The sequence below is a fragment of the Balaenoptera musculus genome, chromosome 4 (genome assembly GCF_009873245.2).
Source record: "Balaenoptera musculus isolate JJ_BM4_2016_0621 chromosome 4, mBalMus1.pri.v3, whole genome shotgun sequence".
NCBI classification, from domain to species: Eukaryota; Metazoa; Chordata; class Mammalia; order Artiodactyla; family Balaenopteridae; genus Balaenoptera; species Balaenoptera musculus.
Window position 1 is genome coordinate 9,566,257 of NC_045788.1, and position 14,729 is coordinate 9,580,985.

The 14,729-nt window shown below is 43.1% G+C and overlaps 1 protein-coding gene across 1 annotated transcript in view; it reads right to left on the minus strand.

Moving 5' to 3' along the window:
* The window catches only part of PLCL2 (phospholipase C like 2), a 191,041-nt gene that overhangs the window by 25,507 nt on the left and 150,805 nt on the right, over positions 1-14,729 (minus strand). Inside the window, exon 5 of the mRNA XM_036849869.1 lies at positions 1,555-1,664. Coding sequence (XP_036705764.1) covers positions 1,555-1,664 — 110 coding nt within the window. The remainder of the gene's footprint in view (positions 1-1,554; positions 1,665-14,729) is intronic.

The window sequence follows — 14,729 nt, forward strand, 5'->3', positions numbered from 1 at the left end:
AAAATAAAAGTCAAATGAGCATTTGTTCCTATCACAGGGCTTTAAACTACAATGCAATTTTTTCCTGAGGTTTGCAGGAAATTTGTAGTGTACACCCCATCTCTGGTTGGGAGTGAGTCAGCAAGTTGTAAAGCCAAATTCCTCTTCATTGTAAATTTTTCTATCTGCTGTTTACTGAACTGCAAATGATCAGAGTTAAATACTAAGCAGAAGATCCAGAGATTCAAATAAGTACATGTGTAGGAAGGGAAGTATTTGAAGAAGTTTAGAAAATGACTTATTATAAAAATGAGTAAGGGTTTAAGATGAGAAAGTGCAAGTTGGCTAGCTTTGGAAGGGTGACTTTTCATTAAATTAAATCAGAAGACTGTTGTCAGCTGCAGGATGGATTTTTTTTTTTTTGTCTAAATTGTAGTTTATTATCATCTACATGTATGTATTTCCCAAATTTTTTTTACATGAGTATATATCACTTTGAAAATTAGGGATGCAGGATGGATCTTTTAACTTGAAGGGAAACAGAGAAATTAAAAGAGGCAGCTGTGATAATGTCTTTTGAATTCAACTGAGAAGAAAGTTTGGAGGGTGAACTGGAGAGTAATTTTACATTGAGTTGTCCAAGGCCCAGAGTGAAATAATGTTTCTGTGTTATTATTATTCAAGGTCTCAAACACTGAGATAAAGAAAAGATCAGCGAGACAAAATGCAAAAAAGGTTCCAAGGCACATACATAACATTATTTTAAAAATCATGTCATATTATATACACCATAGAGAAAAGGACTGGGAGAATGTATAGCAAAAGACCCTGGACGGTGGGACTATGTTTACCTTTGGTTATGCTATTTTGACATTTTCTATAATGAAAATATATTACTTTTATAATAAAACTAATAAAAGTTAATTTTTTTAAATGGTCATGCTGAGATAGGAAGATGGAAGGAAAGGAGGGAAGGAGGGAGGGAGGGAGAGAGAGAGAGACGGACAGAGAGAAAGGAAAAGAAAGAAAGAAGAGAGCAGATAAACAAACAGATAGAGATGGTTTCTCCCTTGAAGGGAAATTTTTTTCAAACAGCAACTCCTTTACATATTTCTTTTGATTATGCCCCCCACAATTCTTTCCTACTTTTTCCCTGGGATCATATTGACGTTAAGGCTGTGATTATACTTTAAAACATTGAATGAAATCTGAAGAACTAGAATCTTCAAATTCCCAGTCATTCCTCTGTAATCAATGCTTTCTATTTCACATGTAGCAACTGGCGTTTAAGAACTTTACGATGCTTTAAGGATGAAATGCAGACCCTTTCCCTTCTTGGCAGAATCCACTAGGTGCCAACCGCTCGAGTCCCCGGTTCTCCCTCTGAGCTGCACTGCCCAGCTACTGTGCCCGCAGCAGACTCTCCAGAAAGCAGAGTTCTCATTCGATTTTTGTGGCCATGCCATAGCTTCGAGTGGCTGGTAATGTACAGTGCAGGAAATGGTATACTAACAGGAAGAAACATGCTGAACAAGGCTGCAAGATCACTAGCATCAGAAACAACTCGGAAAATACCTTTAAGATGGTAATATTCCAGGTAAAGCTCTCCACAGCTTTTTGCAGTTTGCGTTCCTTCAAACCTTCCTTGGTGCCTATGCTGTGCAAGTGTTCATGGAATTCCATGGCTGAAAGAAACAGAAAGACAAAAGGATGTTACTTCCCCACCCAATCTGTGGTAATGAGCCGGCTATATTTATTTTTCTAGGTACAGCTGAAACGATTCCAGTCTCCACTGAGATTTCATAAAGTGCCTATTTAAGAATGTAACAATGGGGGAAAGACCGCAAATTCACGGCATCCGTGAGGCAGAAGGCATCTTAGAGGTGGGTGCTCATGGATTGGAAGGGCTGCAGGGCACAGGGGATCATCGTCCTTCTTACGTTAGAGATGAGGAGTCTGAGGCTCAGCCAGGTTCGGAGACACTGAGGCTGTGGAGGGAGCCGCAGGAACAGCTGGACCAGTATCCAGGTCTTTGGACTCTCAGAGGCAGATCTCAGCTCCGCCAAGGACACGATGTTGGCAATAAGGGATGACAAGAGTGCAAAGCAATGTATTTCCCATCCCAGTAAAAGTCAATCTGAGGTCAGACCCCAAGCCTGCTATAGAGGGGAGGGGATGGGGAGAAAGGCCAAGAACTCCGACTCTGAATAATTTACACAATCAATGCATATTCCCCATCGCCATTCAAAATAGCCTGAATGCAGGAGTGGTGTGACAGTCCTTTTCCTGGTTTAATATCATTAAAACTCATGGAAAGTTTTCATATTCATCTGCAGTCACTTATCCCATCTCTGGCCAATGGGAACCCCGCAGGGGGGTTCCTAGGTTCTTCTGAAATCACTAATTAGTCTTTGATATGTCCCTTGCTTTCCAGCACAAGATGTTCTAGACTCACCAAGTACATTTCTCATCACAGACGTGGAACCAGGCATTTCTCCAGGGACCTCTGGACTCTTACAGTGGGGAATGGTGTTTAAAGACCACAATCTGGGGGCTAGGAGTGCTCATTGTTACTGAGTTTCCACTGTTTTCTAGGCCTTTTTATTGAACAGATCTCAGGTACATGGAGTTTTTTTTTTTTAAGGGAAGAATAATATCTTGCTCATACTTCTAATTCAAATGTAAGGAGCTTCCCTGGTGGCGCAGTGGTTGAGAATCTGCCTGCCAATGCAGGGGACACGGGTTCGAGCCCTGGTCTGGGAAGATCCCACATGCCACGGAGCAACTAGGCCCGTGAGCCACAACTACTGAGCCTGCGCGTCTGGAGCCTGTGCTCCGCAACAAGAGAGGCCGCGATAGTGAGAGGCCTGCACATCACGATGAAGAGTGGCCCCCGCTCGCCGCAACTAGAGAAAGCCCTCGCACAGAAACGAAGACCCAACACAGCCAGAAATAAATAATAAATAAATAATAAATAAATTTTTAAAAAAATGTAAGTATACAGGAATTTTACATAATTAAAAAAAAAATCTTATGCTTATTTCTTTTCTCTTAGGTAGACAATCTTAATTCTTAACCACACAAACATAACCAATAGTAAGACCGCTAAATACAATTTAAACTCTGCATTTTTTTTGTCCTTAGAGTATCTCATTGAGAATGTACAGAAAAAGTATTGTGTTCTAAGGTCTGTCAGAATAATTATTTTCTTTACGTGGATATGTCACTTAACAAAGTATAATTCCCTTCACTTGTTTCCTTCTTTTTTTTTTCCCCATTGTGTATGTGGTGGGTGGGAAGTGATTTTACTTTTTTGGATATAATTTGTTTTATGATTCCAACGTCAAACTACATATCAGGATGCATTCAGGTAAATCTTACTTTCTTCCTGGTCTCCTCTACTCTGATCCCTCCCTCCCCCTACACATTTTTCTTAGTTTTTAATTTATCTTTTATTGTCTTGTTTCTCCTTGAAAATCTACGCAAATGTGTCCATATATCCACAATCCTCCTTTTCTTGCACAAAAGCAGCATACCATGCACACTGCTCTGTACCATGGTTTTTCTCCTCAGGTAACTATGTAGTGGAGATCACTCCCTGCCAGTGTATCAAGCTCTTCTTCACTCTTTTTCTAACACCTACACAGGCTTCCACATTGTGTGGATGAGCCAGCATTTATTTAACCAGTCCTCACTGATGGACACTGTCTCCAATCTTTTGCTATTACAAATAATGTTGGAGCAGCTGTAATTTTTACAAGACATTTCCGGTGTTCTTCTGTACATTTTTACTGTTCAGTTGGGCATCCCGATTTCTAACTCCCTTTCTATGCAACATTGTTTCAGAGCAGCTCTTTACATCGTGACTGACAGTCACTTTATTCCTTAGTGTCTTTAAACAGTGAAGGAGAGCTGACACAAAGGATAAATACGGTAAGCTGCCAATCTAGTCTTCCTTCTTCTCTATTTTTTCCCCTCCTAATAGGAACTATGGCCCTAATTCCTGTCATTCCTGTCATGCTAATAAGGCTTAAGAGCCTCCCTGGTTTCAAAAAAGAACAGTAATTATTAAAATTCATTACAGTGCCTAGGAAACTACTACACTGACCACTCTCCTTTAATTCAGCCTCTCTTTTGCCAACACCCCAACTTGGTCACTAAACCCCCTCCAGCACACTGCTGTGTGGCCTGGCTCACATGGGGGCGCTGCATCCCCCATATCTAGCTCTGACTTTCCTGGATGTGCTTGGCTTAACAGACGGGAAAAATAGACAGACAAAAAAATAATAACCACTAGTAGGTGGCGATGATGCTCTAAAACCCATGATTTCTGCTGGAGTAAAACACACACACACAATTGTTCCCTGGTCAGGTCTGAGAGACTCCCTGGCGTGTGCCGGGATGACTCAGACCCGCTTCCTAGAACACGGCCAGGTGAGGCCCCGATGGTAGGACCCTGATGGGTCTTAGGTTTTAATACTTCAGCACCATCTGGATTTCAGGACATCAATCGTTAATCTTCATAATGTTTCTATTTTGGATAGTCAGGAAGCATTATGGTCTTATAAGCGTCACTGAGGCTCAGTAGATGGACGTCTAGACTGGAACACGGGAAAGAGAAGAGACACAGGAGAAGAGATGGAGCAGTAACTCTCTGTGTAACAAGAAGGTATAGAGTTGTACGGTCTCCGAGAGGCGTGGGAAGGGAAATGGTTGTGACATTATCGTGGGACCACACCATACAGCTGCCTGACCAGAAGCAGGCTTTTTGAGACGCTTTCTTATTACAAATCTCAATACTGGCACAAAGATGTGACACAATAGTACTGGCGGATTTTTCAACCACCCAGATGTATGCTTGGGAGCCTCACGCCACTGGAGGCAGTCGGCTTAACTCGCCTTGCTGACCATCTGACCACTAAGGTGACCGGAACTGCCCCGCGGGGCTTCACTCCAACCAACAGGTAAGAACCCGCAGGTAACACAAGCACGGAACAGCCGAAGGCGGGAACGCCGAGCTCAGACAAACATCCGTCCTAGATTTTAAGAAAGCAGCTTTCAGAAAGTTCAGAAGAACACAGGGCCAGAGGCTGCCTTGAGAAGGACTGAGGACTCAGGGAAGAAACACAGTCAAGATGATAAAAAATGATACCGATTAGGATGAAATGGAGAAACTTTTTTTTTTTTTTTTGGTCACACCGCGCAGCTTGCAGGATCTTAGTTCCCTGACCAGGGATGGAACCCACAACCTCGGCAGTGAAAGTGCGGAGTTCTAACCACTGGACTGCCAGGTAAGTCCCATGATGAAATGGGGAAACATTTAAGGAAACAAGTATAGCTGTCTAAAAAGCTCATATGAAAAAATGAGACAATTCCCCCTTATCCTCCCCCTCTTAAAATATCTATAGCCCAATAAAAGTCCACAGGGAAGTGAAAAGTGTATTATTAATGAAGTTCTTTCAAAAAGGGCACAAAAAGGTGATTAGTTGAAAAATGGAAAAGTTACGTTAAAAATATAAAACCCCACATTTAAAAAAGTGGTCAAGACCATCAGTCCCATTATCATTTATTTCATTGTCTGGTTTGCTACATAACACACCTGTTTCTTTAAAAAGATTTTCGTATTATTAACTTATAGACTAATCTTTGCAAACATTCCGCCAATCCACTGATATGTAGCATATGTTGATTTTATTTTCTAAGGAAATAAAAGGATTCTCACCTTGATCTATACAGCATGATTGTACTTTTCACTGCTCCCCTGTGATATGCAAAGTCCAGGCCAAAGACATGATCAAGGGAAACAAAAGACAACTCACTTTACACCTACTATATAGGAAACTTGGAAAGAGGCTATAGAACTTTCCAGAGGAAATGGTAAAGAAAAACTTGAATATTGGTTTGTCTGAGCCCAATGGCCTAAGGTTTCCCAACTATCATGCATTATTTCTAAACAAGAATCCCAGCCCTTAATATGAGCTCTTGGGATGGTTGTGTGTATCCAATAATTATACTCTGAGGCAGAACACTGCAGGGGTATCAGACAGGCACTGACCCTGTTCTAAGGGAATACAAGGGGAGAGAGAATGAGATCATGCCGTGGAACTGGGTCTGTCCATATATAACAAATAAATCTGATTATATGTCAAGATGCGAACTGCATTATTCCCTTGATATTAAATTACCAGGAGATCTATTCTAACGTGTCACAGGAGGTCTCCACATCAATGGTGCATATAAAGAACCTGTCTGGGTTAGATGTTAAGTAACGTTCTCCCTATTTCCCAAATTATTTTCAGCAAAGAAACATTAGCCCAGTGAAAACGTCCTTATCTTATTAAGAAACTTGGAAGCAGCATCTCTTCTCTGCCTGTAAGTCAAACCATCTGTCTGAAGAGCAGAGTTTTAAAGTAGATGGTGAAAATCAGATAACTAAAAACTTTAAGACTAAGTAACCACCTTCCTTCCCCTGCCCCCCACGAAGAAGCTAAGTTGTTTTCATTTTAAAATTTCTTGTTCTTTAGTTACAGTTTGAAGGTGGTGGGGTTAGGAGCCAGAGAAGAGACAGACAGACATGGGCAAGACAGTCAAGATTCTACTTTTTTTTGTTGTTTTTTAAATGACTGGCCCAGCTCACATATACAAATATCTATTTCTAAATTATTTTATCTCAAACAAGATTTTTTTTAATGTTTTCTAGTTTCACCTTTTTAAAAAAAGGACTCCAATATGAAACAATCGGGAATATTTACTTGAAGAGATAAAACTGAACTATTATCTCAGATTTCTTTAACAAGTGGATTTTTCACAATAGTTCTCTATTTCTGTAATCAGTAGTCAATATTCATAACACTGAGATACAAAAGGTCTCATCATTTTGGATAATGAAAGTCATTTTTGATGCTTGAAGTAATAACACTAATTGGTCAGCCAATAACATGTATTGGTCCCACTCCATGTACAGGGCATTTGACCACCTGCTGTGCTGAGTCCCATTAAGACCCATTACTTAAACATGCTGAACACCGTAAAAAGCTACAGACTTCTAGAAGCATGGGGAGAAAGCCAGGGTAAGGGGACTAGTGCTTACATTATCTGCTCACTGACAACCATTTCATAAAGAAATCTTTATAACTTTGCTCTGGAATACAGTGGCTGAGTGTACAGGTCTTAGAGTAGCAAATAGGGCAATAGCATTACAACGATGTGAGAACATGTACAATTTCTGCTTTTTTTAATCAATGCCAAAATAAACTCTGTAGGTGCAGTAGCAAATTAGGATTTTTGTATGAGGAATCATACTATGAAAGGGAGATTCTGTAGGCATGCAAGGACTATGTATTACAATGTGAAACTTTACAGAGTAAATTACAAACAACTGGTCATGTAAAGATTAATCTTAAGAAATAAATAACGAATCAGAAAAGCGGAAATCTCTGAAAACTTGAGGACATCCATTCTGTGTTTTCTCCTTAGTGAGTAGAGAGAAGATGAGAATAAACGCCTCCCCTGAGAGAGCTGACTGCCCTTGTCCCTATTATAAAATTGTAAGCAATTATGTTGAAAATTTACATAACAAGGAAGAAAGGGAGCTCTTATCATTTCCTGCCAGAGTATGCTCAGTGGAGTGACAAGAACGCTGAACTCTGATTAAAGAAAGGTGATCTGGGGGGGTGCCTGTCCCCCACAGACGGGGCCCTCGGGGTGCAGGCTGGGCCTCAGGATGCCTGCACCTCCGATTACTTTGCTCAGGAATAAGACCTGGTTGCTCACGGTGATGGGTCTCTGGGCAGCTTTGGGAGGTTAGTTCTGCTTCACGCCTTCTTACTAAGTAAAGTAAATTACTTACTTCCACAAAGTAAATATCTGATTTTTTGCATGTCCCTTGTTTACCAATTATCAATGTGTCTTTTGCCTGCCTCTCTATGTTGCTGATATTTTAGGGTGACAGGCCCTGCACTTTGGGAGGGGGGACTATCTGTCTACACGGGTGCAATGCCTAGAAGACGCCTCGCAGGCAGGCTTGTAATAATGCTGTTAAGTGGAGCCTTTACAGTTCTTAAAAAGATAAGAAGATGCAGGAAAACTACCCAAACCAGCTTCTCCTGAGCTGGTAAAAGAGCAGACACTGCAGTTGCCAGAACATGTCGGTAAGTGAGGCAAGAGACAACAGCTAATTCTGGCCAAAGAAATTAACATCTTTGTTAAGTTTTAGAACACTTCATTTGAAAACCAATACTAACTAGGTAAACGGTCTTTCTGAAAAACATGACGTGATACAATATCACGGTGCTACATCATTTAACAGTCAAAATATACGGTGTGTTCAAAAGCATGAAAGTTTGAAGGCTGTGGGCATATTACACAAATTCAATGACATGCTCAGAAACATGAACTAAAATTTGGGGTAAAAGTCTAGAAAGCAGCAAATGACCACATCTCAAGCACAGCCCTGGCTGGGCCTGCTGCGGCTCTTCTTTTGTCAAGCGGATTGTCTCTGCGCCTTGGCTGCTCTGTGCCAAAGACCCTACAATTAGGTTCCTCCGACTCCGTGACCCCAAGTTTGTGTTTCTAGAAAAGAGCTGTGGGTTATTTTTCTTCTGGAATGTTAACCAGAAGAATGTATACCATTTTCTTCTGGAATGCTCAAATTCCTTTCTGGTAATGAACTTGAGGACCAGGGAGATAAACAGTAGGTCATCAAACAGCAGAGAAAGGGCAAACGGAAAGGCCATAGTCAGTGATTCCTGCGAGAGTGTAGTTCATTCTGCTCTAAAGGGAACAGAAGACACAGGCCACACAAACAAAACACAAGGCCAGGCCCTGGGCCCACGGTGGACCTTTCCACTTATAGCCACAGGGTTAAATTTTAAAAATTGGTATGGCTACACAAAAGTATATTATTTGATTTTTATGTAAAGAACAATGTTTTGGAAATTTATTGCTTCTTTTCATGTCATCTCTCAAAAATTTAAACAGCTCAGATTTTTTATAGAGGGAGGTGCTTGTTTCACATAATTTTCCAATTATTGTTTCAAAACACTGCAACTTAAATATTTTGAAGGGTTTGTTTTTGAGGGGCTTAAAGCTTAATGACAAAAGATGGAATGTAGTGCTGACAGATTATCATGTTTTAAAAAAATTAATAAAGAAGTGTAAAGATGATACATAATTACATTAGCTAAAAACATTAGTGCAACTGCATATAATGGAATGTAGTAAAGAGAAATTTCCAGTCCTATCAAGTTTCCCGCCTCCCATCACAGATAAACCTAGATGAAAACCAAACAGCCATAAAAATAAAATAAAAATTTTAAAATACATGATACATACAATACTAAGATATGAAGAAGAGGCTTTGCCTTGAAGGGAAGGGGGGCTCAGTCAGAAACATGGCAGCATTTCCTCTTTGATGGAAACGAACGGCATTTATTCATGCCAAACATGAAGCAGACGACCTTTCAAACATTCTGGATGGGATTTTCTATACCAATCTAAATGATCTGAATCGAAAATGTACCATGTAGCACACGGCTCAAAATTTTCAGAAGCAAGTATAATTTTAAGAAATACTCCATGAGAGACATATTGATCTTAAATGTATATACCTAAAGATTACTTTTTCAACTGAAAATTTACTTAGCTATCCTAAAAAGCTCTTTTATCACAAACATACCCAGTGCAAAAATATTTCTGTGTGTGTTGAAAATAGAAACCAAAATCATAGGGTAGAATATTTCAAATGGTGACAAAAGAAATATATATTTATAATTTTAATTTATTTCAAATATCCCAAGTTAGGTTACAGTGAGCTATTTCTTGGAAGATGGAATTCCATATAACACAAGTCTACCTGGGATCTCATTCAAGAGATCAATTTGTCCAGTTTTACAAGTACCTCAAAATAACATGGTCTCATGTCACAACGTCAAAGTCCCTTGAGAACAAAATATGGATCATTTTTTCCAACTAACGTATATATAGAACGTGTTAAAATATACAGGCTTTGTAAACTATACGCTCTGCCCCCCAAACCCCAGGGGTCTGAAGTTTGGGTGTGCCTCCAGCACGTGGGCGCTGACGCCATAATCTCCATGGAGACGCAGAAATGCCTCATGACGTTTCGTACAGTTCCAGCCGGTAGTCTCTCTCTCTCGGCCTTCTTCCCAAACAATCTTGGCATTAGCAAAAGCCGAATTACTTTCAGATGGATTTCGAGCTGTTCAGTCCCATTCCATTTATCTATCTGAGGGGCAATAGATAAACCAGGTCTCTTAAATATACCCTCGAAACCCAGAAGGATGCCACGCCCACGGCATTACGCTTTGTGAACGGACTGCGTGAGGGGGGCGTGCCTTCCTCCGCCCGCGCTCCACCTGGGGAAGCCGGGTGAGACGGAGGGGCGTGCCTCGCGTCCTCTGGAATCCAGCGACCATGCCACCCTTCTAAACACGGGCCACGGGGCTCACCTGGGCCGGGACCAGACGAGGAACAAACAGCAGACCCTCCTCACTTCACTGTGTTGAGAAACAAAACGGCCTCTTCACCCCCATTGTACTCAAAGATGAGCTTTTCACCCGGAGGACACGTTTGTCTGGATGGCCCTCGGAAGTCAGTCCTTTGCCCTCTACCAGTTGGGCACGATCACCCAAACACACGAGGCCCTCGGGACGCCCCCCTGTCCACCTCTCCCTTTCTTTTTACGCCTCTTATTTTAAGTTTTGAACAGATAATATAGTCGCACGGCTTAACAATTTAAAAAGTATAGACTGGTATACGGAGAACGACCTTTCCCTCCCCATCACCCAGCCTCCTTGGCCCCTCCCACTGGGCAACCGCGGTTACCCCCTCCCTGAGAGAGCGGTGCCCTCAGCATCTCACAAGGCTCTAGCCCCCTGCCCCACCTTTTAAAACACATGAGCAGGGACTTCCCTGGTGGCACAGAGGTTAAGAATCTGCCTGCCAAGGCAGGGGACATGGGTTCGAGCCCTGGTCCGGGAGGATCCCACATGCCGCGGAGCAACTAAGGCCATGAGCCACACTACTGAGCCTGCTCACCTAGAACCCGTGCTCTGCAATAAGAGAAGCCACCGCAATGAGAAGCCCGCGCACCACAACGAAGAGTGGTCCCCGCTTGCCACAACTAGAGAAAGCCTGCGCGCAGCAACAAAGACCCAACACAGCCAAAGACAAATAATAAATAAATTAATTAATTAAAAAAAAAAAAACATGAGCAAATAGCACACACTGTTTGCCTTGCCTTTTTAAACTATGTATATATACACATACACACACATACACACACACACACATATACATATGTTTTTTTATCTTTATGTGTATATAAGATCTTCCTTATATAGGTATATATATGTAGTCTGTGTGTCTGTGCAGGTGAATATATACACATACATTGTTTCTTTATTCTTTTTGAAAGGGTAGCGTAATGTCCCATCATATGGATCTATCATAACATATTTAACAAGGACCCTCCTATTGAACACTTAGGTTGCAACATTTAGGTTGTTCTCAGTGTTATAAAGAAAACTATACACATGTATTTCCCCAAATATGTGATCAAATCTTTAGAATAAACTCAAAAAAAAAAAAATAGGAGTTGCTGTTTCAAAGTGTACATGATTCATAATTCCGAAATTTACTGCCATGTGGCCTTCCCTAGGTGTGGACCCAATTTATACCCCCTAACAATGTGACAGTTCCGTTTCCCCTATATTCCCACCCATCAGTCATGATATGTGTGTGACGGAACTTTGGGGTCTCTGATATGAACGTTTGGATCTGATGCATGAAAAGTGGCAGCTCCTTGAAACACCTCATTCTCCAGAAGATCAGAGTGTCCTCCTCCTACCCGTCTGGCTGCACCCTAACCTCCGGGGTTGCTCTCCTGTGTCTCCCCAACGTCCAAACGGTGAAAGCCCAGGGCTCCATCTTCTCTATTCATTGTCACTGCTTAGAAGATCTCGGTCTCCAAGCTTGAAAGACCACTTTCGTGCCCACGGCTTCCAAATTCATTGCCTCCGGTCTGGACCTCTCTCTGAACTTTAGACTTGGAAGTCAACCAGGCATACCAAACTTAACACATCTACAACCAAACCTCTGATCTTCCCTCTCAAACCCTCTCCCCCCCAGTCCTCCCCATCTTGGTAAAGAGAACCCAACCAAGAATCCTGCAGTCCTGCCCTCTTTCTTTCCTCCCTCCCCACGTCCAATCCATGAATAAATCCTGTTAGCCATCACCACTGCCCAGACTCCCCCAGATCAAGCCGTTGAGTGGCCTGGACGGTTGCAAAAGCCTCCTGGGTGGTCCTCCAGCACCTGCTTTCACCCCCACCCCTTACCCCCTGCTTATCGGATGCCGCCACTCTTCTGCTCAGACCCTCAGGAAGAGCTTCTATCTCTCTGAGAGCAGAGCTGGCGTCCTCGCAACAGCCCGGCCCGTTGTCACCTGGCTCCTGCCCTCCCGGCCCCTTGCTCCCAGCACTGTAGCCAGAAGGGCCGTCTTCCTGAAATAATCTCCTTCCAGATATTTGATAAGCTTGTTCTCTGCCTCCAATCATGCCTGCACAGATGTCACCGGTTCCCTGAGGTCCTGGCTGAGCACTTCATTGAAAAGAGCCACTGCCCACCCCTGCCCCCGCCCTGTCCCCTTCTCTGCCTCACTGATTCCAAAACACTCACCACTGTCGGACACAGTGAGTGTTGTATTTACTTGCTTTTTTATTCTCTGTCTCCCATGACTCGACTTCAGCTTTGAGAAGGCCGGGGTTTAGACTCTGCGTTCATAATTGTCCCTCTACCTGTAGCAGGTTTGCATCGTTTATGGGTGAGTCTGGACATCCTTTCATTTTATTTTAGAGTCTTTTGAATTTCCCTTGTTGTGAACTGTGTTCATATTCTTCGCAAAGAATACAAACATGAGGCTTGTTGGCCTTTTTCAGACTGATTTTAGGAGTTCCTTGTGTATTAGGGATATTAGCCTTTCCTGATACGTATCGCTAACATTTTTTTCTTAGTTTCTCGTTGTTGTTGCAGCTTTGCTTCTGATCCTTTGTGCCATACAGAATTCTTTGCATGCAGTCTAACCCATCAAAGGGCTGTGTGTGTGTGTGTGTGTGTGTGTGTGTGTGTGTGTGTGTGTGTGTGTTTGAATGTTTTGCTGCAGCTTCTGGGTCTGTGCTATCTCCCGTCTGTGCCGCAGCCACTGCTGGCCTGGGCCTGGTTGTCCCTGTGGGGGCTCCTCTCCCGCCTGGAATTCCCGCCCCACCAGCCTTGCTCCCAAACCACTTTCCTGACTCAACTGCAGCTCCGAACTCTGGTTCCGTGCTGACCCGATGGGCCAGTCACGGGCTGTGCTGTCCTCTCACCAGAGGACCAAGTCCCCTGTGCAGTGAGGATTCTGCTTGCGCATCTCCTGCTCTCGGCCTGGAGCCCTGGGGCGGGGAAGTGAGGTCTCCAGCCTCCCTCAGGCTGACAGTAGGACCTAATAAATGTCTGTGAAGAAACAAATGGACGAACAACCGCAGCATTCCACGTTCAATTCAATTCAGCAAATATCTACTGAGTGCCAGCTTTGGCAAGGCGCTGTTCTTGGCATCGGTGGGAGATGATATGAATAACAAAGCTCCCTGCTCTCAAGGAGTTTACATTCTAGTTGGAAGGAGACACACAATAACCAAGGAACATGAGCAAATGATACTGTGGTTGGAAGGTAATGACTGCTATAGGAAAAAAAAAAAAAGGTAGAGCAGGGCAGGGGCTCAGACGTGCCGGGATGTTTTTAAGGTTTGAGGTTGAAGTAAAACATCCAGTTCTGAATTATTAATACAAACTCATAATCATATCCTGGGATCGCCTATATTTCCTCCCAACCCTTTCTTCATTAAAGAACTCATCCATAGCACAGGGAACTCGACTCAATGCTCTGTGGTGACCTAAATGGGAAGGAAATCCAAAGAAGAGGGGATGCATGTACACGTATAGCTGTTTCACTTTGCTGCACAGTAGAAACTAACACAACATCGTAAAGCAACTATACTCCAATGAAAATTAATTTAAAAAAACCCGAGAACTCATCCATTCAAATAACTCCTCCATTTGGATGATACTAATTCTATCTGTAGACGCCACTCCACCCCAAGCTTTACTACAGTTGCTTCGACAATGTGCTAGGTATTTCCATTTGACCCTCTGCTATGGTCTGTTTTGTGTCCCCCTGCCCGACCCCAATCCCTATGTTGCAACCCTCATGCCCAAAGGGATGGTGTTAGGAGGTGGGGCCTTTGGGAGGTGCTTAGGTCCGGAGTATGGAGCCCTCATGAATGGGATTAGTGCTCTTTTAAAGCTCTACCCCTTTCACCATGTGAGGACCCTGCAAGAAAGTGCCAGCTCTGAACCAGGAAATGGGCCCTCACCTCGCGATCTTGGACTTCCCAGCCTCCCGAGCTGTGAGAGGTAAGTCTCTGTAGTTTTAAGCCCTCTGGTCTGTGATACTTTGTTATAGCAGCCCGACTGGACCAAGACAGCCACCCTACATGATCCCAGGCCCAGCACGCCTGAACCAGACCTTCACAGTCACCTTCCCCCTTCCCCAGGAGCTCAGGCCCCCACATTCCAGTGCTGTGTGGAGTATCGGAACACGGAGGGCAGAGGAGAGAGATGGGTCAGTCAGTGAGTCCCCAGGCCTGTCCCAAACTATTTCATGACCCCACGGCCTACGGCAGTTTCCAGAA